Here is a 23,242-nt window from a genome sequence, read left to right on the forward strand (position 1 = left end):
AGCGGAGCTACGGGGAAAAACTAGAGTCACAGCTACGACAGTGCGACTCTAGGAGCCTGTGGAAAGGACTGCGGACTATAACGGACTATAAACGACCAGCTTCTTCAATGATGAATGCCGATGCTTCACTGGCTGATGAGCTGAACACGTTTTATGCTCGCTTCGACGCCGCAGCAATTAAAACAACAAACGGCTGCGCGCGCTCGGAGCGCACCAGTGAAGACAATGCATTCATCATCACAGAGCATGCCGTGAGGAACACCTTCAGGAGGGTGAACACCAGGAAGGCAGCAGGACCAGATGCAATCCCTGGCCGGGTCCTGAGAGCCTGCGCTGACCAGCTAACACCGGTGTTCACGGAGATCTTCAACCTCTCCCTGGCCCAAGCTGTGGTTCCCACGTGCTTCAAACAGTCCATTATAGTTCCTGTTCCAAAGAAACAACAGCCCGCTTGCCACAATGACTACCGTCCAGTAGCACTGACCTCAATTGTGATGAAGTGTTTTGAAAGACTGATGAGAGATCACATCACTTCTTCACTTCCTGCCACCATCGACTCACTTCAGTTTGCTTACCGGACTAATCGTTCCACAGACGATGCCATATCTCACCTGCTCCACACATCCCTGAGTCACCTGGACACTGGCAGAGGGAATTATGTTAGGATGCTGTTCGTGGACTACAGTTCAGCATTCAACACAATAATTCCCTCTAAGCTTTTCACCAAGTTGACGGATCTAGGACTCAGCTCATCACTGTGTCAGTGGATCCTCAACTTCCTCACAGACAGACCCCAATCAGTGAGGGTGGGAAAACAAGTCTCCCCCTCCATCTCACTCAGCACTGGAGTGCCTCAGGGCTGCGTTTTAAGCCCCCTGCTGTACTCACTGTACACTTATGACTGTGTAGCCACATCAGACACCACCTCCATTGTCAAGTTTGCTGATGACACTGTTGTTGTAGGCCTGATCTCCGACAACATCGAGACGGCCTACCTGGAGGAGATTAGGAACCTGGAGACCTGGTGCCAGGAGAATAACCTCCTCCTAAACATCAGCAAGACTAAGGAGCTGATCGTGGACTTCACCACAAAGCAGGCAAGGAATTACAAGCCTCTCATCATCAGTGGCACGCCAGTGGAGAGAGTGGACAGTTTCCGATACCTGGGTGTCCACATCACTCAGGACCTGTCATGGTCCTGCCACATCAACACCCAGGTTAAGAAAGCCCGTCAGCGTCTCTTCTTCCTCAGAAGACTTAGAGACTTCCATCTGCCACTGAAGGTGCTCAAGAACTTCTACTCCTGCACCATCGAGAGCGTCCTGACGGCAAACATCTGCACCTGGTTTGGGAACAGCACCAAGCAGGACAGACGAGATCTGCAAAGAGTGGTGCGCTCAGCCGAACGCATCATTCAATCAGAGCTCCCTGACCTGCTGTCCATCTACACCAAGCGGTGCAAGTCCAAAGCTAGGAAGATTATGATGGACCTCTCCCATCCCAACAATGGACTCTTCTCACTGTTGAGGTCTGGGAAGCGCTTCCGCTCCCTTAAGGCCAAAACAGAGAGAATGAGGAGGAGCTTCTTCCCCCAGGCTATTCGGGCCCTGAACCAGGTGTAGGACTGTACTCTCCCACACACATCACTATAAGACTGGACTCTCACACACATCACATCACCACACGCACCACCACACATTTCCTATAATTTCCTATAATTTATAATCTTTATAATCTCTCTCTGCTGTTTGCACATTTTTATTTATTTTTATTTTTACTGTAAATTCCTAAGTTAATTTGTAAATTTTGTAGTAAATTGTAAATACTGTAAATCTTTTTTCTGTCATTTAATGGTCGGGCATTGCGCAGCTACAAGCATTTCACCCCCATGTCATACTGTGTATGGTTGTGTGTGTGTGTGACAAATAAAATTTGAATTTGAATTTGATTTGAATAATGTTGCGTAAAGACAAAAGTGGACGAAAGAGAGGCAAACTTGCGGCTCCACAAGTATAGTTATAACGTAACATAGACTATATCGATATAAAGGATACTGTCACATCTTATATCTCGTATAAAAATATATCGATATTTTTTAAAAACTCGATATATCGCCCAGCTCTATGAAGAACTTCAAGATGTCGGCGCCCACATGGTTTACACTTGGCTTTGAGGTTACATATATATATATATTGGAGAATTTCAGGATGAGTAGAATGCTTGCCCTGATCATCATGTGAGAGTCGGTTCTCAGCGAGGACTTCATAGAACTTCATAGTTCTGAAGGTATGATGGCAGCTTGCTATGTCTGTGTGGGCGGTCAGATTCGGTCTTCAATTCTGAACATATAAGGCTGAAGCAGTTGCTCACCTCTGGCTCAAAGGACCAAATGTTTAGAAGGGTTAAAGAAATCTGAGATTGCAGCAATCACTTCAGAGTGTCGGGTCAGAACACTTGCAAATGTTCAGATGTGAGAGGAGGCAGAGTTGTCATTCTTTGTATTTCCAATTGAGAATGTGCCCACAGCTGGGCGAGAGAGGGTGTGTGGGTGTGTGTGTGTGGTTTGGTCTTATGAACGCACACACTGTCCATTGTTCAGCTGCGGTTTGTCTCTGAACTAAAGCTGCGGACATGCACACCCATGGTGCATTCAGGGGGCATAGGAAATCCCATACACAAATCTAACCCTTTTGTACAACAAGGCTTCACTTTTAAAGGTGAAGTGTGAAAGAAATGGACATATTTGAAGTCCAACACCTTTTTCCAGTCACATTATTAAAGCAGACAAACTACAAGCTCATTTTCATTCCAACAAGTCATCTTCTGACCTGGACTAACAACACTGGTCTCTATGTGCAGCTGGCTGTGAGACCAATGCTCAGGGACTGTCTACAAAGTGCACTTTGTAGACACAACACTGAAAGAACGTCACACACTAATTTGCTTCCATCATCCAACCTGAAAAGGAAACAGAGACGCCTCCCCTTCAAAGTAAAAGCTGCTCCTTTTGGACACAGTATCAAAGAAAGTCTACAGTATAACATAGAAAAGACAGAACAAAGTTTTGGTTGTTTTTAAATTGTGCAGAAATGAAACTACACTAAGCTCAATTATGTGACAGACATTTCATCCCATGTCAGTTTGGCCTCATCCTGGGCTGGATTATCCAGCACACACTCTAACCACAGGCCCAGGGGCCACGCACAGCTGGGCTCCATCCAAGAGACAGGACACAAACCAACACAAGAATATATTTGTTTCCTGATAAAATGATGTGACAGGTAGAACAGAGTAAAGTGGTGGTGTTACAGCCTTTCTCCCCTCTGATGCAGAGGCTGTTAGTCTCTCCCAAACTCAGCTACATGACTTCCAAATGAATGAAAGCAGCAGAAGTGGCTTTACAAATGAAAGAGGAAGAGGAGAAGAAGAGGAGAGGGAGGCCACCCTGACCATCACTCCAGCTGAAAACATCACACTTGCATTAAAGTTGGTGAGAAAATGTTGAGCAGGATGAGCTGCTGGCTAATCTGGAGGCTGTAGCAGCAGCTCACAGTCACAGTGGATTTACACTTATGAAAAAGCTCTGGCTGCTTCATTTCTCATCTTATATCAGAGACTTTAATGCTTCACTGAAGCTGTACTGTGATGCTTCCATATTCCAGTGAGGCCTCCATAATGATTTCAGCTGTTCTGTACACACACTGTGTGCCCTGTATGGCTCAAAGTCTCTGCAGCCTGTTTTTATCTGCTATCATCAGATCTTCATCATCCTCATTCACATCCCACACACACTCTACAGCCTCAACAGCACTGACTTCATCTTCACTGACTGATGGAGCACAACATGAACTTGTGGAGGCTGAAACACTGTCCTGTCAACCATCTCCCCATCACCACTCCACTTCTGTCAGCCTTTAAAAAAACTTACGTTCATCACTCTAAGGCCATAAAATGGACATGCCCCAAAAAGTGCTATAAAAACATTATACATTCATATTTTTTTCCACTTTAAATGGGTCAGTCTTTTAAAACTAATTCTGCCTAAAATATTAATATCGAGTTTTAATTATATTTTGGGGGTTTTAACCCTTTAAATCCCAGTTTCTTTACATGAGCGCACTGTTTTTTTAGCCGAAAAAAACAAAAAACTTAAATATTTTTCATAAAATACAATTGAAGTAATATTTGACTGTTATTACAATTAGGCCTTTAGATGGTCCAAAGATTGGCACCAACATTCGTTTTGATCCAGCTTTATTTTTTGCAGGACCATAGTAAATTATAATAAAACGGTATATTATGTTTTTAGTTTTCACATACTAAGTGCTTATTGCCTCGTTGTTTTCTAAAATAAAATTACAAAAATATGTCAATAACAATACAAGATCACTTTGAACCAGAAAAACATTTATTTGAGATGTATGAATACCGAACAGTTATGTTGTTGGGAATCGAGGAAGAATACAATTTCCGCTGCCTCCAGCGGCTGCTGCCCGTACGTAGGTTCCGCACGCAGCACCTAGGTTCCGGTGTCGTTCTGCGGTGAGTGTCCCTGGCCGAGTTTTTTTCCCCTGTGTCGGGAGCACAGGCTGGGATGTCTAAATCAGTATTCCACAATTTTTAGTTTTAGTTTACAAACACTTCTAATTATGACGTTTTACGCCTGAAACTTTGGAGGGCTTAGTTCTTTATACAGAAAAGTTACTAGAGGATATAAATAATTATCAGGCAAAATTTCCTTCGTTTATTACAATAATCCCGTCCGAACGTGAGAACACTAAACATAAAATGTTTTGTAACACATTTTATATTTGCATTGTGTTTTCTTTGTACCAGGTAGGCGCTGTTAAGTATAAGTTTTAATTGATGCTGTTGTATAGGGGAAAAAAAAGATGAACAATGATGATTGTTTTATAGTAGAAAAGCTGTTTTTATATGTTATTGTTGTTGTTGGTTAGGAAAAAGGAGAAAAATAAATAAATAAATAAATAACTACTATACGATCACAGGTTTGGTTTCAGCTAGAACTTTTAAAAGAAAGACTTTGTTGATGTTGTGTTGTATAAATATATCTTAGTCATTTGTTAAGTGTTATGTTTGAAAAAAAAGGAAAAAAAACTCCCAAGCTGGTGAACTGAATGTTGCAGTTGCTTTGCACACTGTTAATGAAGACTGTGTGCTGTTTTCTTTGTACCAGTTGCCAGAATAAAGAGGGAGCCCAGAGTAAGGGCAAGTCCAGCATTGCAGTGCCATCCTTTCTACATGAGCATATCACACCACTTGCACGATAGACTCACAGAACAGCAACAGCTACATACTTCCGGGGTACGGCTTGTTTTTCAACCACAGCTGCACTGAAAAATGAGCTTGAAGCCATAATAAAGTCTAATTTGGTTTTGGTTCCAGCTTTTATATTTATTGTGTTTGTATTGCATTGTGGCCTTATAAGAGAAAAGACGGGAAAAAAAGTGTGTGTGTGTGCGCGTGTGTGTCATTTTGTTTTTGTTTTTTAGGCATAAAGACCTTTATTTTAAATTTTTAAACATACACGCCATTGTCTAAGACTGTTAGTGACACAAAATTATCATTTATTTGAGCAGAAAGTCTATGAAATAAATACGGAAATTTACTCCATTTCATCCTATTGCCCAAAAGTGGAAAAAATGGCGCCCCCTGGTGGACAAATAAAATAACTTACAATTTAAAGGCTATGAGTCCGCATTGACATCCTAACATAACAAAATTCATTAATTTATGTTATAATTATTTTGGAATGAAAAATAGCGTTTATAATGGTTGTCAATGGGGCACAAAACGGTCTCTAGAATGATTAGTGTAAGTATTTTTAAGTATAATAATAAGTATATGTAAGTATTTTTGCTGCTCAGCCATTTTAGGCTGATTTAAGAAATTCAGACTGAAATTTTAAAATTAAAAAAAAATAAAAAATCCTTTGGCAAGTTTGGCTTTATTCCACTCAACACATTGGAAATGGCTGGAATTTAAAACAAGCAAGTGGCAGAAAATGGTCCTAGTATGAGGTAAGATGAACCCTGCTCAAGTCTGTCACTTCTATTTGGAGCCAAAAGCAAAGACTTTTGTTCAGTCGTTTGGAAAGACAACATTTCTGAAAGCACTCGAACTTCTTCACATTTGTCTTCAGACACATCCTGAACATTTAGGAACTAAAGAAAGTTTCAAACATCAATCAAAGACCTGAAATATAGAAAAACAACAACAGCCACAGTCAGTGAATTCACCTCAGAGTCTCCAGTCGACAGTTTGGACTCTCCAGTCCAGCACACAGACGCTTCACACCTGAATCCTGCAGGTTGTTCCAGGTCATGTCCAGCGCTGTCAGATGGGAGGGGTTGGACTTCAGAGCTGAGGCCACAACTTCACAGTGAGACTCTGAGAGTCCACAGTCAGTCAGTCTGTGATGATAGAAAATATAAAATGTGTTATTATAAAAGCAGAAAATCTGCATCATAAACACAGACTGAATGTATATTAAGACAAAACAGAGTAAGGTCATTATCTGATGAATCTGCTCTTCACATCTGTGCTTCAGCTCCTCTTACTGTGTTTGACATGACACAACGATTGAGTCTCTCTCAGACCTGCAGACTTTTAATGAGAATCTTTGTTTGGCTTTAATCTGCAGATGAAGGAGGAAGATGGTGTCACATTTAGGCTTCCATAATGTCCACAGTCTGTCACTGAGATCTGATCCAGAGTCAGAGTGAAGACACACATTTGGACTGTTTCCTGTTTTGACTCCAGAACATTTTGAATGAGTTCAGCTCAGTGAAGAGTTCCAGCTGGAAAGATGATCTCTGTTTGCTACCTGCTGTCAGGTATGACTGTTCACGTCCACACGCAGGAAAAACCTGCTGACTGTTACCAAACGGAGCAGAAATCTGATCACTGGACAATAATGATGAATGAACTCAGAGCTGCTGATATCAGATCTGATTTCAGGGGAACTAAACACAGAAATGATTGCCTCATTTTAGCTTTCTGAGCTATTATCTGCTGGGGTGTCGCTAGTTGGCTAAAAATGATTTGTATTCCTGTTCAGGGCTTCAGTGTTTATGACTCCAGATCCAGGTGACAGCAAGTCAAAATGATGTTACCTGTCTGTGTCCAGCAGCAGCCTGTATTCACTTTGAATATTGTTATAACCTGACATGGATCAGTTTGTCTTTGATTGGTTTGTAAATGTCACTGTTTCCATTGGACCTGAGTGACGGTACAAAGACAGAGAGGGAGAGAAAGGGGAGAGAGGATGGAGACAGCAAAGAGAGAGTAAACACAAACAGGTGAGAGTGGACAGGTGACCAAGGTCAGCAACCAATCAGAGAGCTTCTGTTTGACCCACAGTCACTAATGATGACTGCACATAACCAAGCAGTGTGTTACTCTGATATCAAATATGGATCCTGCTCTTCTAATAATGATCATCAGATGATATTATTGTGTTATTTTGTAGCTGAATACAATGTTTGTGTGATTATCAGTGAAAGAAGCAGTGAGGAGGATGGAGAGAGATAGAGGACAGAGGGTGAAGTTAGAAACACTAAAAGGATTTTTCATGGATTTCATGGGTGCAGGACACTTAAACATGTCAGTGGACGTCCTAAAGAACATATTCACTGATATGAAACGTGTCATTGAACAGGATTAATATCAGTGGAAACTAGAGATGGCACGATACCACTTTTTTATGTCCGATACTGATATCATAAATTTGGATATCTGCCGATATCGATATGAATCCGATATAGTTTGTTTTTTAATCAATAAAACAGTTTTTTTAATATCTTGCTGCTTTTTGATTAAGTTCATACTCAAGTTAAAAAAAAACAAAAAAAAAAAAAACACTAAAGCTATTTTGTTATACCTGTATGCAAAAAATACACTACATCAAAATATTTCATAGGTCAGCAAAACTGATCAATCTAATAAACTTAAACCTACTCCATCCTCCCTATTCTGGTAAGTAAGAAGCCTAACTAATAGGGTTCTAAAACTCCCAGCAAAAAAAAATAGGGAATCACCCCCCACCCTCCACCTCATGATGCTTAATTGACGTAATCAACTTTAATTTGATGCAGGTTGGAAAAAAAATGCACCGAAATAAATTATTTTCCAAGAATAATTAAATAGATTCAACATCTTTCTTCAACAGAATTGCAGACTGCACAGATTGTATCTTCCCAAAGGAAAAAGCACTATAGCTTACTAGGGTATATTAGACTTAATAGTTACTATATACAGTAATGGACTTCCATACATTTTACATCAGATTAATACTTTGGCTGTAAGATTGAGATAATTTTTTATTAAAAGCTAGACATTTTAAATGAGAATAAGAAAGAAAAGTATGTCTTTGTGCCCCCTTTTCCCTGTTAATAACCTATCGGCCCCCCTGGCTAAACTTTGCTAGATCCGCCAATGCACAGTTACCAGCCGTCAGCTACGTAGAAAAGGATCCTGGTGTAGAAAGTAATATTAAATAAATTCTAACAACAGCTCATCAAGGTGAAACATGCTGCTGTTATTCAGCTGCTGGTTTCCTCTTTGTGGTGCGAAGTCGGCGATAAACAAACAAGAGGGACGGACTCGCGACAGAAAAGCCGATCAGCTGATCATTGATCAGTTTCATGATTGAAGTAGCAGCAGGAGAGGGAGAGAGAAGAGGCAGCCGCTCCATATATCGGTTGTTAAGCTTAACGCGGGAATGCTTTACAAACATTCAGAGATGAACTTACACATTTGCTTTACTTTTCTCTGGGAAAACATTCTTGGAGATGAAATGCCGCATAGCTAGCGAGGCTACAAATACACACAGCCGCTCTATCGCGTGATGCGTACTGCTCCGATGTGCTCGTTTATGAGCCGAGTTACGGCATGTCACAAGTTTTGTGAGGTGCTTTTTTGATATTTAATGAATCGGATTACATTTTTTTATTTTTCTCCGATATCTGATCCAGTAATTTACGTCAGCATCAGACCGATACCGATACGTAAAATCGGATCGGTCCATCTCTAGTGGAAAAATGGTGGAAACAGCTGTGACTGCATGGATGTGACACACTTCAAATCTGTTCTCCACTCTTGGATTTGGGATCCATGGAGCTGCTGCTGAGTCTGTACAATAAAGGAATGGTGTGGAAGGTTGCAGCGTACGGACACAAACACTTTGTGGTTACAATCTGATTTTATTTTCAAAATTAAACTACTAACCTACACTGATCAATGATGTTAATGATCACATCTGGACTCACCGAGCCTTTCTGCAGTTCCTCACAGCTGGAATCAGTCTCCATCGTCCCCGCTCTGATGTTTTGTACTTCAGCAGGTCCAACTCATGCAGAACCTCCTCTGACATCTGCAGCATGAAGGCCAGAGCTGAGCACTGGATCTCAGAGAGTTTCTTCTTTGATCTGTTGTCTGACTTCAGGAACTCTTGGATCTCCTGATGTACTGAGAGGTGGTTCATCTCCATCAGACAGTGGAAGATGTTGATGCTTCTGTCAGGAGAGATTCCATCACTGTTCATCTCCTTCAGGTTGTTGATGACTCTCTGGATGGTTCTTGGACTGTTCTCTGTCTGACCCAGCAGACCTACTAAGAGTCTCTGGTTGGACTCCAGACAGAGGCCATGAAGGAAGCGAACAAACAGGTCCAGGTGGCCATTTTTACTCTCGAGGGATTTCTCCGTGGCTCTCCTCAGAAATACATCAAGTGATTGGAGATCTTTGTTATCAAAAACACTGGAAATCATCTTGATTAAAGATTTTGGTTTAAGGAAGTTCTTCAGCACCTTTGTCTTCCTGTTCGTGAAACAGTGGAACATGTAGACAGCAGCCAGAAACTCCTGAATGCTAAGATGAACAAAGCAGTAGACTGGTTTCTGGAAGATCACACACTCTCTTTTGAAGATCTCTGTACAAACTCCTGAGTACACCGAGGCCTCTGTCACATCCAGACCACACTGCTCCAGGTCTTCTTGGTAGAACATGATGTTTCCTTTCTCCAGATGTTCAAACGCCAGCCTCCCCAGCTTCAGAAGAACTTCCCTGTCAGCCTCCGTCAGCTCCTGTGGACTCGTCTCATGTCCCTCATGGTACTTGTTCTTCTTCCTCTTTGTCTGAACCAGCAGGAAGTGTGAGTACATGTCAGTCAGGGTCTTGGGCAGCTCTCCTCTCTGCTCTGTAGTCAAGATGTGCTCCAGAACTGTAGCAGTGATCCAGCAGAAGACTGGGATACTACACATGATGTGGAGGCTCCTGGATGTCTTCATGTGGGAGATGATTCTGCTGGACAGCTCTTCAACACTGAATCTCCTCCTGAAGTACTCCTCCTTCTCGGCGTCAGTGAAGCCTCGTACTTCTGTTTGCCTGTCAACACATGTAGGAGGAATCTGATTGGCTGCTGCAGGTCGGGAAGTTATCCAGACGAGAGCCGAGGGAAGCAGATTCCCCTGGATGAGGTTTGTCAGCAGCTGGTTGACTGATGACTTCTGTGTGACATCAGACAGCAGCTTCCTGTTGGTGAAATCCAATGAAAGTCTGCTTTCATCCAGGCCGTCAAAGATGAACAAAAGCTGAGAGACAGCCAGCTTCTCTGCTGTGACCTTCTGTAATGTTGGATGGAAAAAATGGAGCAGCTCCAGAAGACTGTACTGCTCATCTCTGATCAGGTTCAGCGCCCTGAATGAAAGCAGAACCACCACACTTACATGTTGGTTCTCCAAGCCCTCTGCCCAGTCCAGAGTGAACTTCTGCACTGAGAAGGTTTTTCCAACACCAGCCACGCCGTTGGTCAGAACCACTCTGATGGGTCTCTGTTGGTCAGGTAAGGCTTTAAAGATGTCCTGGCACCTGATTGGAGCTTCATGGAGGGGGTCCATCTTGGAAGCTGTCTCCAGCTGCCTCACCTCATGTTGGGTATGAACCTCTTCACTCTGTCCCTTTGTGATGTAGAGCTCAGTGTAGATCCTGTTGAGGGGGGTTCTACTTCCTGTTTCATCACTTCCTTCAGTCACACGTTCACATCTCCTCCTCAGACTGATCTTATGTTCATCTAAAACCTCCTGCAGACCAACATCTGCTGAAAGAAAGAAAAACAATGAGACTAAAGAGAAAGAAAACTCTTCAATGTCTGAACAACACAAGAAGTCCAGCTTTCAGAAATGAGTCCATCAGCAGACAGATGTTCAGTCTTACTTTGTACACAGCTGCTCTGACTGGCTGTCTGCAGTCCAGCTCTGGTTATGGATCTTTCTCCACACTGTGCAGAAGCTCTGATGGTGACACGGAAAAGTCAAAGTGGAGATACTTCTATCCACCTTTGATTAGACTCATTATAAAAAGGAAAAAAAGTTTGAACACAGTCATGTTTCCAGTTCACTGACTTACATTTATTCCATGGACACTCACTCTAACCTGAACCACAGCTACAACCCAACATTGTTGAGGCCTCATCTCCTCCTTTTCTCACTGTAGAGGTTAAATATGCAACAACCAACAAATAAAAGAATTTGGTTCATTTCAAAGAAATTCACACGGTGACCAAGTAAAGTAACCGTAGTAAAGGAGACGACATCCCGTTGATGGTGGGATTATTTGAAAGATTTGCTTTAGTCACGTCACCAAATGCAGTTGAACCACCTGTGGATCCATGTTTGACCATTCTACCACTCTGAGCTCTGCTTTTTAATCGTTTTATTATTATCATCATTCATTTATTCATTCTTTGGAGGGGGGCTATTTTCTGATGGCGCCCTAATAAGGTGATGTTCAAGGGGAAATATAACAGAAACTCTTTCAGTGTTATTCATTAATAAATTAACAGATAAAGTGTGAAGAAGAAAAAAAACTGAGATTTAAAGGAGAGAGTGAGAAACTTGATCATCCATCCTCATAATACATGTTTATCAGTATCTGCTGTGATCATACTGCAGTAATAACTACAAGTCTGCATTTCTGTGACTGTTTATCAATCACAGCAGGAATCTGAGCTCATCTCTGCATACAGAGCAGCTTCAGCTCTGGGATAAACTGCTCGCTTCACGTCCTTCTCAGCTCACAGACACTCATCCTGATATTTCCCTTTAACATTTGATGGTATAATTCATCTGAGTTTACACTTTGTCTGCATAAATACACAAAAACAGACCTAAACACTAGGGATGGGTATCGTTTAGGTTTTATCCGATACCGGTGCCAAACCGGTACTTTTGAAACGGTGCCGGTGCTTAAACGGTGCTCGAACCGGTGCTTAAAGAATGGAGAACACAAAATTGGTCCAAAAACCTCTCATGTTCAGCTGTTTTTTTGTAAAAAGATAACAATGTTAGCCTTTTCTGCAGCTATGGGGCATATATGGTATCACTCTTGGCTGGAAGCAGTGCTTAAACAATGGAAAAAACACAAACTTTGTCCACAAACCTCTGATGTTTAACTGTTTTCCACTTTTTCTTTGGTCATTATAGCCTTTTTGGCCAGAGTGAAGGGAGTATCTGCCATCAAACAAGAAGACAGCCGCATGTAGCTATGATGATGTTTGCTAGTTCACCTTACATGCATTAATGTAATAACGTGGTTAGCCTACTCAACGTAAATTACACATGAACAACATTAAGCTACTCACGCAGAGAAGAACGGCTGCTGCTGCATCATCATCCTCATCATTTCTGTTACACTGGCAGGTCTAGGGGCCAGGACTCTACTCTTCGGGTTTTTGGGTGTTTTTGGATGTTGCAAACTCTGGGTCCGATAACAGGCACCACACCCGCAGTAGATGTGCTAGGTGTGAGGTCTCGCAGCAAGCTATCAAATACGGCGCATTTTTCGGCTTTTAAAAAAAACGCTATGCGTCGCCAGGTGTTTCATCGGATTCGAGGTGTTACCTCCTTTGACAGTATCACAGTATCAGCTTAAAGCACTTGTTGCAGGCTGCTGCGTTTGCATATTTTGCTGTGAAGTACAGCCAGACTTTGACCTCTTCGCCTTGGGCATTTTTAATCTGCAGCTCTGCTCTAAAAGAACGTACGTACCTGGACCCGCCTACTATCCTCGGAAACGTAAAATGATTGGCTAGAATTCAAAGTGTGTCACAGCTCAGGAAAAAAAAGCACCGAAATAAAGCACCGAAATGTGCGCTGCTTTTCGGTCTGGTTACTACCGTTTATGTCAGAACCGGTGCCGTCATGGCACCGGACACCGGTACCCATCCCTACTAAACACCATAAACCATCAGTTTCACCATGTAGAACATATTGTTGTTTCCTTGCTTTTAATTCAGAGAAAATTTCTGATTTTGATTTTCTCTGTTCTCTTTTCCACAGCCCATCCCAGCAGCAGCTGAAGCAGCTGACTGTCACAACACTGAATAACACTTTAGGAGGAATTTCAGAGGTCAGTAAAGCTCCAGTTTCAACATCAGTTAATTAATCATAGTTCATCATAAATGTCTCACTATATAATGTTGTACAGCCCATTTGAGGGTTAACACAAACATCAGTCCTTCTACTTAAGTATGTTTGCCTCTTGGTTTACCTCTAAATTAACTTTACTGTTAACGAGTTTTCATATTTCTGTAATCCACCAGTGTGCTCATGCTTTTTTAAGTGAAAAGAGATTTTTAATGATCAAATATAATTATTTTTGTTATTTGTGGATTTTAAATGTCCTTGACAGAGACAGATGATAATCATTATCCTGCACTGTGGTCTCAGGTTTGGTCGAGCTAGCACAAAGAATGGCTGCTATGTTGAACTTCCTCCTGGGATCTACACTAAGAAGTGAGTCCAACATTAGCAGGGTCTCTTTCCTTTATCTGGATTCACTTTAGCATTCACAGTCACGTGAAGCTTGTTATTAACTCGATAAGTCAACCCAGGGTTTCAGTTGAGCGTTCACATGAAACACATGGTGTTGGCAGCATCTGATCAATCATATTCATGGAGACGTGTATCAGCAACAGAGCAGCTGAGTTTGCAGAAGGAAGTCAAACTAAACCATAGGAACAATATGAGGAGATTACACACATAATAAAATACTAGCAGTAACACAACTGCTGCAGACAAATCAGTCGTGTGATCGTGTGTGAGAGGAGAAGGACTGTAAAGGAGTTTGCTATTAAAAGCTCTGTATGAATGTGGGAGCATTTGAAGGGCTTTAAAAAGGCCAATATAAAATAAAAGGCAGCAAAATTGCTGACTGTGAAAGTCACCAGACTTATCAGACCTCTGTGATTAAGACCTGTAATATCACCTACTTGTACTTGTTGGCATTATATCAAATACACACGTATATTAAGCCTTTGTTTGAACTCTGGTTGAATTTGTTACTTTCAGACTGTGAAACATCACAGCGGCTTCAGCTGCAGATCTTTTTTTTCACCTGGAAATTTACTTTAAATGTTAGATGGAAAATGTATTGCTCAGTTTAACCAAAGTAAGAACAATAATCCATAAACCTTCATAAAGACAAACATCTCCCCAGAACATTGAGCTGCTGAAGTGTCACTGAAGGGAAAAACTATTTGTCCTCCTCCATCCAGCAACACCTGAAACACCTGAGTGGAAGCTCCTCCCTACACTGTGTTTGAAGCAAAGCACAAAGGAGACACCAGCTGGAGCAGCTGGAGTCCTACAGACACTCAGCCTCTTCACTACACACACACCTCCTACAACATCCACTCTTTCCACTCTGACTGCTGTGTTTGTGGAAACACTCCAACACACACCGCTTCACATACCAACATAGAAATGTGTGTGAAAAAGAGCTGAGCTGATATTAAACACGAGGATTTATTCAAAAACACAGAGTCAGGAACAACATCTAGACACACATTACCTCTCAGCAGCAGAAGAACATCCTTTAAAGTGAACACCAATATCCTTCGACTCATTGCTCTTTAAGGAAACACAGCTGGGTTCAGGTCCAGGAGATTCTGGCCTCTTATTGATCCTAAAAGAAAAACAATAAATGTAACAGCTTCATGAGATAGGAAGGGAAAACTGGAAATATTAAATTAAAGACATGATGAACAAACTGAAACTCATAAAAATAATGTACTTACTCTTTGTCACATAACAGTCTTTTGTTAAAGTTTACAATAACACTCTTGCTTAGTCTTTGCTCTGTACTGCAGTCTTGCATTGGTTTCACTGGACAAGTCTGCATGTGAATCTACAACTGATCTGACATTGTGGCACAAACACAGTAAACAAACACTACGAGCACCTTGTTTCATGTGCAGTGGCTTTCTTCTCATTCTGTTACTGAACACTGTATGAAAAGCCTCTCACTACCAGCATCCTTCCAGCCCCACGACAACAAGACCAACTCACATCTTCACAACACCAAGAATTTTTCCCCTTTTCTTTGGAGAAACTGAGAAGCCAATAGGATTGTAGCTCAAACTTGCCCACAGTCCTGCTTCATCACTGCTCACTCCTACCTGTGTTGATGCTCAGTGGACAGTCATAGCCTGCTGCTAGCATGAATGCTAAATGTACTGCTGTGGATGATCAGCAGAAAAAGATGTTGTCAGTTTGACTGTTCGCTGTATTTAAAGTGTTTTTCTCAGTTCATCTGTATTCAAAGTGCATTCGGGTCTTTAGCTGACAGCTCTTTGTGCTAACAAACTAAACTCTCTTAGTTTAAGCCAACAGACTTTACCAAACACAAAGCCTGCTGCTGCCTCCATGGGTTAGCTTGTGTGACTGGTGTTTGCACCAATGAAATCTAAATCACACTAATGTGTCCTCCAAGGTGTTTGGTGGGAGCACTGAGTGAAACATAAGAGCTCTGGTAAAATAACAAACAGGGCTGTGAGAGCAACTGAAGTGATAAAAATACTGTTTAAAGATAAAAACACTTTGATGTTCTCTCGTCACCTAACAAAGTCCAAACACTGTGAACTATTTTAGCTTTAATAATTGTGGATTCAGGTATCCTGAACCCATCTTTGGACATTTTTAATGAAATATTTTAAAACTCCATCAAAGACTCCTGATGTGGCTGTTTGGAGAAGGAAAAGAGGGACAAAGTGGAGCGTCGAGCTGAGGCTTCATTCACTGCAAACCTACAGTTATGTTTTCTTATTTCTGGTGTTTGCATTTTCACAGCTGAAATAAAGCTGCCTCTTTGACTTCATCCTGTTGTGTTTGGGTCCAATCCTGCCTGCCACACAGCGCTACAGGACAAAGTCTAATATTTTTATCTTTTTAATGAATCTTTGGTCATATTTATCCAGGAAAACACAAACATGTAAAGGAGTCATCACAGGTCTCTGACCTTGTTTGTCCAGGTTCACCACTGAAGTCTGGAGGTTTATCTTTGGACCAATCACTCCTCACCGACGGACAGCTGGATCCTGCAGACTGTGACCTCTGACCTCTGCAGACACAAACATGTTTTATTCAATGATCAATTCTCTGATAAAGTGATTGAAGCAGCTGTGATCACACAGACTGCAGATAATGCAGCTGTTTCCTGTCAGTAACAGTCCTCTTAGATTAGAGTTCAGCTTTTTACAGGAAAACAAATGTCCCTGAATGCAACAGTGAGACACAGTCTGCCTGTGTGGCTGTGATAGCTGCCGTTAGGAGCGCTCATGTGTTTGCAGTTAGACGAGGAGATGTTACCATCATGGACATGTTAACAAATCCTGCAGCATCACGTGGCACAAACACTTTGTGTTCCTGTCATCTGCAAGCAACAGGAAGTTCATTAATAAAGGCGGGATGGAGACGTGACTGTGATGGTTCTCCTTCATCCAGCTGTTACACACATCTGGGCTCACACAACGAGCCTTTGTCTAATACAGCAGCTGCTCTCTGAACACTTTTCTGAAGTGGAGCTGCACAAACCTTTGTTTGCTTTCTAGAGCAGCGTATCAAAGTCAAACTACCCACTGCTAGCAGCTGTTTCTATCATAGTTTAGGATCCAGATGGGTGAGGTCTAAATTTACACCTCTGATTAAAATAAATAGTTAAAAACAGCCAATTGTGTCCAAATGTGTCTTAAAACCATTTAAACTGACAGTTACAGCTGAGCCTGTATGTCCTTGGAGACACTGCTCTGCTACAGAGATGCATTTTAGAAACCAGGAAACATCAAAATCAATTAAATCAGAGAGTTCTTGTTACTAACAGCTCACCTCTCTGCAGCAGAGACTTTAAAATCAATGGGGGAAGACCGGCAACTCTTGAAGGACACAGAGCTGGAATCTGAATCAGAGTCTGAATCAGGTTCAGGTCCAGGCTGGTTCCTGTGAATAATGATGGATCAGTGATGTGAGTGCTGAGCTGTGACATGGAGAAGAGTCATGGACAGTTAGAGATGGTCATCTCACCTCTGAGCTTTGGTCTGGCTCTCATGTTCCCCACACAGAGTGCTTTTAGAGGGACGGACTCCCTCCTCTCTGTCCTCACACTGATCCATGCTGCTCAATTCACATCAGCTCACACACACTTTCTACCTTCACCTGCAGAGGAAACACAAATCATTCATGTGCACATCAACTGAGAGCTGCAGAGGTCGTGTCTGACGTGTTGGACTAACATCCATCTGAGATGCAGCTTTCATCAGTTCACTACAAAAAATGTCACAGAGCCGAGTTCAGCCTCCAAATCCTCCATTACTGTAGTCCTACAAAGCAGCAGGTCAAACATGGCTGCAGAGAGCAGCTTTATGTCAGTAACAATGTCCAGGACCGAGCTGACTGCTTACAGAGTTCATACTCTAACTGCTAGCTGCTCTGCTAGCTAAGCTAACCCAGTAACAGTGACTCTGACAGCAGTTACTGTGGAACAGCGGCCGAGCTCAGGACACATTTAGTGTGTTTAGTCTGAGTCCTGGACTCTGATTCAATGGATTCAATCCAGCTCAGAGTTTCATGTGTTCATCAGAATAAAATACATGTACTAATATAACAGAAGTAATACTCTGAATGCAGGACTGTAATGGAGGATAAATAAGGTTTTTACAGCCTGAAAGAAACATTCAGTTCATATATTTGTAGACAGTGAAGCAGTTTTTAATACTGCAGCTGTTTCCTTCACCTGTGTGTGTGTGAGCCACACCTTCATGTGCTGCTTTAGAAATATGTGGTCTGACTGCTCAGACTGAGTCTAGGAGGAAAGTTCACATGCTGGAGAAAGTTTTGTTCCTAACTTTGTCAGAGTTCGGCTCCAAAGACAAAGAAGACGGAGCTCACAGTCTGTAGATGGTCCTCAGTCTGTGTGTGAAGCCAAGAAAGCACACAGGAGTGTGTTTATGTCAGCAAATCAGTGTGTGTGAAGAGTCTGAGGGAGTGTGTGAATGAGACTAAACACTGAAACCAACAGTCCAAGAAAAGCGTCTGGATTTCTTTAAGTTTAACTTAAAGAAAGTAAAGGAGACAACATCCCGTTGATGGTGGGATTATTTGAAAGATTTGCTTTAGTCATGTCACCCTGAACTCCACTCACGGAGTTTCTGTAGTCATTGTAGTTTTTAAAGTCCCGTGATAAAGGCGGGTATTTCTGTGAATCCGCACACTCATTGGCTAATAGCTCGAGATTGACACATCGTTATCCAATGAGCGTGCGGGAACTTCCGACATAAAGTTGTTTCCTTTGAAAATCCAAAGTCTGATTATTTTTGCCTCCACTGACGGAGCCTGTTGTTCCCGCCACAGAGACACAGTAATGTCAGAGCGGTGTTAACACTCACCCTGCCTCAGCACAGCTCTCACTCTCCTCCTGCTCTCTCACACTAAACGGAGGCTCAGCTAAACTCACTTCCTCTTTACTTACAGGAAACCAGCGCTCAGAGGAGCCGACCGGCCTCACATTTCACCCACAGACACGAACAGCGTGGAATTATTTTATGTCATAAGAAGAAACATATTCATGTTAACACTCACCTGCCTCAGCTACACCTTCCTCCTCCTGCTGCTCTGAATGGAGGCTCAATACTTTCACTTTCACTGCTCCTCCCTAAACACAGAGGATGCTGGGACTTGTAGTTCTTTCCTTCCGGTGCGGTCTTCCTCTTTGTTTGTTTGTGTTTGTGTTCAAGTTATTTTGATCATGTAAACATCAACAGAACACGTGAAGCCACACAGAGTTTGTATGTCGAGGTGGGTAGGAGGGTTTGAGGGTTTGGGGAGGGGTCAGAGGGAAGAGGTCTCGGTAGTTGCAGGATCTATAACATTAGAATCTAAAAATGTGTCTCATATAGGTGTTATTTTGGTACTTTTCACATCATACAGTTTCAACAACTCCTTATATGGTACAAGTTCCTCTTTTTCTTTCTGGCTTCCCATATTTATATATTTATATTTATATATATTTGTATATTTATATATTTGGCGCTATATAAATAAAATTGAATTGAATTGAATTGAATTGAATTTATTAATGTGCTTGTATATTTCTACACTAACTTCCTGTTTTTCAGTCTGGCTGAGCACTTAGTTTGTGAGTCAAATGTGGCCTTGCTTTACAAACCTTCATTATTAAAGTACATAAAACAATATAATCAGAAAATTAGCACTAAGTATATATTAATTACATGACAGTTCTCCCCCTTTTCGTGTTTCCTAAGAAACATTCCTAATTTATCCCATTAAGTTTACTTGCATGTTAAAAGGCTAAAATATAACAAAAGAGATTATGCTAAATAAAATGAAACCTTTCAATTGCCCAACCCTATCTGCCCCTCAACGGGATGTATGTTTTCAATGTTTCCTTATTATTCCGTCATAATTACTTCTATCCACAACAAATAAATCAAGCTCTAAGACAGCACCTGTGAAATGTGAAATGTCCTAAATCTACTTCCTACACCCCCTTTTTTTACCCAGAATCCCAATTTAAACCCACTTCTGACTTCCCTCAGTGCTCACTGTAAACTCCAAACAGATACAATTAGCTTTTCTGGTAAAAGGTCCTAGATTATTTTGTCAATCTTTGGAAACATCCTCTATAGAGTTTCATCTTTAAAACTTAGTCCTGGTTTCTTCGTCCCCTTTAACAGGAAGCGCATATCCGGCCTGAACACTGTGTTTGGGCAATTTACATAACATAGAAATCCTGCAACTATTCCTAACGTCCCTCTCATTACTCTTCATTACTTTTATGCTCACATTTAACCTGTGTCTAACGAGCTTTTAATCTCCTAAACAACACATTTTCTGGAACAATGGTTCTCTGTGCTCTGTGCTTCTTTTTGGGTTCCCCTTTCTCTGGTTGGTTCCGTTTGGTCTCGGGCTTCCAGGATTCTCGCCACCCCTGTAGTCGCTGTGGTCCTGAAATCTTCTCCTGTAAAGGATAGAAAACAAAACGCCTCTCTCTGCTACACCTCAATAATCTACTGTTTTCATCTATTGTTCCCTTAATTATTCAAAGTTGGTTCAAAATATCATGTTCTGGGCTCTATCCTTTATATTAACTTTACTTAATCTTTACTTAATCTTAATTTACTTAATCTCAATGTTCTTTATGTGTGTGAGCAACACTTTTAATTTTATTAAACACACCCAGGGTCAGATATACGCTATCACCATATCAGCATAAAAACAGACAGAGACGATCCTCTTTCTGTCACATTCTTCCATACATGGCAATTTGTTTCACCTTCCAGATGATTCCTGGGGACTTACAATTTCTTGATTCTTCTTCTGTCACTTGTTACTAGGCAAGCTCAAATGCAGTTAGAAGCTAAATGAATTCCAGGTCCTCGGCCTGGCCTATGTTTAAATCATTTGTGTTTGTAAGCGTGTATGCGGTTTAACCTTCTGCTGCTCCAAGTCACTTACACAATAGATCATCAGGACATCGCGCCCAACGAAGCTTAAGACCTTGAATAGACTGAGCATCAACACTTGAGCACAATATGCAATGTGTGTATACAATGATTATAGCTGCACCTTTAATAAAAGTTTTAGTCTAATGCCAGTAGCTTTAATAAACATTTTAATGCAATGTTAATGATGAAGGCTATATTGTAGCAGTAAAGTATTTTCTTTATTCCCACATTCCCTCTCTTGACCTTTCAAAAAGAAAGGTCACCACACTTCGTGTTGTGTCACTCCTCAGCCCATTCGGCCGCTTCTAAGTCCATCAATGGCATCATGGCCACCGGAACCACCGTTCCGGGGTCCACTGCCCTCGTTATTACCTTTTCCAGCAGTCCTCTGGCGCAAGGAATGAGACAACAACCGCAGGTGACCAGTATCCCTAAAAAGCGGCAGTAGAAAACATTGCAGACATGAAAAACTCCTTCCATTTCCCAAACACTGAGGTCATCCAGCTGTCCAGTGGATTGTCAATTCCCGAATGTTCATGCATGGTTTTAGACAGAGTTTTCAGCCCCTCCAGAGCTCGGGATACTGAGCCATCTGGAGCAGTGTTGTTGGGAATGAAGGTACAACACATGTCTCCAAACATGGCACACACGCCCCCTTTCTCCGCCAACAACATGTCTAGGGCCATTCGATTTTGCACTCCCATCAGCGAGGTCGGACCCAACTGTTCTGCGAACCCCTCCATGGCATCTCTGGTCAGGTTAGAGAGTCTCAGCACATTATAATGGACATAGTTTATGCGATCAACATTCTTATTTGGAGTTATCCATATGAACATACTTTCAAATCCTGAAGCTATTTGGTCCACTAGTTTATACTCATCTGGAACTCCCCTGGGCCCTCCTATTGAGTCAATCCAGGTAGGCGAGTTCATTCTAGGGTCATAAGCATGTATCCCCTGTGTCCTTCTCTTTGCCAAAGTGTGTCTCTTACGTCTGGCCGCCAATGTGCGTGTGTTGCGTTGTGGTATGGCTTTTACTTTGTTTCCGATTAGCATGAGTGGAGCTCCGAGTCGCATCATTGCACACGTCCCTTCACTTCCCATATGGGCACGAACCAAAAGGGTGTTACGTCCACAATAATAATAGAGCCCACTTCTTGCCCATGTTCCAATTAAAGTGTTCGTTTGGCTTACATTGTTTGTGGTTCTCCCCGTGAGTGTGACAGAGCACCAACTTGGGTCAATCTCTCCCAACTTGTACTTTACCGTATCCGTTGAGAATTTAAAGCATGTGTAGTTGTTTCGTTTGGGCATGAATGGTCCTACTTGCGTTTGCTTGTGAATTAGGGGAAATAAGGTGGACAAGATAGTCCAGTTGCCAGTCCTCACCGCTTCTCTAGTCAACCGCAACATGCAGTCATAGCCGCACTTGTCCTCTAGATACAGTGGTGCGGGCTCCGTGAACAAACGTGGTCTAGCTGAAGCACAGGCAACACAATCAGATACATGTTGTTCTTTAGCATTTTGAGCCACCCAGTCCAGCCAGAGGTTACTGTCACTGAAGCCGGTGACACGCTCAATCAGGTCCTCAGTCCTAGTGCAATCCACCGTCAGGACTGGTCTCCCTTTTGTTTCCTGCTCCTCTTAATGTAATGGTACATTTTATTTTACTTTATCAGACTTACCCAAAATATATATGCTTTTGTTACTTTGCTCCTGTTTCCCTCTAGTACCAGCTCTTTTAAAAATTTACTGTTTAAAAGGGAAAAAACCTTGGTCACTTGGACAAGTCTTTGTTATTCTATAACTGCATTTTTATATGAAAAGTCTAGTGATCCCCTATTTGACTCATAAATATTACTTTGGTTGTAATTATTTTCCTCTATCAAATTTAATTAACTTCTACAGTGGCCTGCTTTTGTTAATAGTAACATCAGTAACATCCAACATTTTCTCCCCTTTAGCATTTGGTATTTTCCCCACTATATAATGTACTACCATAATCTATTTTCTCAAAGCAAACATCAGCAACCCAAAATTAAGTCTTCCGCTCCTCCTGCTCATGGCAAAAGCAAAGCATTGCAAAAGCAAAACAAAGCAAAGCAAAGCAAAGCAAAGCAAAGCAAAGCAAAGCAAAGCAAAGCAAAGCATCCCCTTTCTCTTGCCAGCGTGGTGAATTGTTTGTCAACATCTACTCATCCTACTCTTGGTCCAGTCTTTAACTCAGTGTCAAGTCAGTCCAACCTTTAGTCCACATCGTCAGTCCAGTCACAGTCCATTCACACACATTCACACCAGATATTGCTGATAGTGGAGGCTCCTGCTCAAATAATCAGATTCTCCACCCTCAGCAACGTGAGCTCATTCATTTGTTTTATTTTCTTTAGTTTTTTGTTTTTTAGGAAAAGAGTTCTTTATGCTCTTGG

General features: G+C 41.8%; 3 protein-coding genes across 3 annotated transcripts in view; all 3 read right to left on the reverse strand.

The window, feature by feature from the left end:
• The window catches only part of LOC148105865 (protein NLRC3-like), a 232,103-nt gene that overhangs the window by 66,474 nt on the left and 142,387 nt on the right, over positions 1-23,242 (reverse strand). The gene's annotated exons all lie outside the window — the stretch shown is intronic.
• Positions 1-23,242, reverse strand: part of LOC148105867 (NACHT, LRR and PYD domains-containing protein 12-like) — a 79,740-nt gene that overhangs the window by 14,914 nt on the left and 41,584 nt on the right. The window contains exon 8 of the mRNA XM_087830828.1: positions 6,261-6,352. Coding sequence (XP_087686954.1) covers positions 6,261-6,352 — 92 coding nt within the window. The remainder of the gene's footprint in view (positions 1-6,260; positions 6,353-23,242) is intronic.
• On the reverse strand, positions 9,287-17,466 carry LOC148105868 (protein NLRC3-like). The gene is made up of 5 exons (XM_087830834.1): positions 17,386-17,466; positions 15,097-15,194; positions 14,871-14,984; positions 11,235-11,311; positions 9,287-11,118 (listed from the first exon to the last, which is right to left on the reverse strand). Exons 1-5 carry the CDS (start codon positions 17,464-17,466, stop codon positions 9,287-9,289), a joined length of 2,202 nt encoding a protein of 733 aa, XP_087686960.1.

Source organism: Neolamprologus brichardi, chromosome 3, assembly GCF_056152115.1.
Source record: "Neolamprologus brichardi isolate AB-2024 chromosome 3, ASM5615211v1, whole genome shotgun sequence".
NCBI lineage: Eukaryota > Metazoa > Chordata > Actinopteri > Cichliformes > Cichlidae > Neolamprologus > Neolamprologus brichardi.

Coding starts and splice junctions, on each gene's coding strand:
- LOC148105868 (XM_087830834.1), bottom strand. CDS start 17,466: ATGGATCAGTGTGAGGACAGAGAGGAGGGAGTCCGTCCCTCTAAAAGC. Junction 14,985..15,096: donor AGACTGTTATGTGACAAAGA/GTAAGTACATTA, acceptor TTTTTCTTTTAG/GATCAATAAGAGGCCAGAAT. Junction 11,119..11,234: donor TCAGAGCAGCTGTGTACAAA/GTAAGACTGAAC, acceptor TCTTTCTTTCAG/CAGATGTTGGTCTGCAGGAG.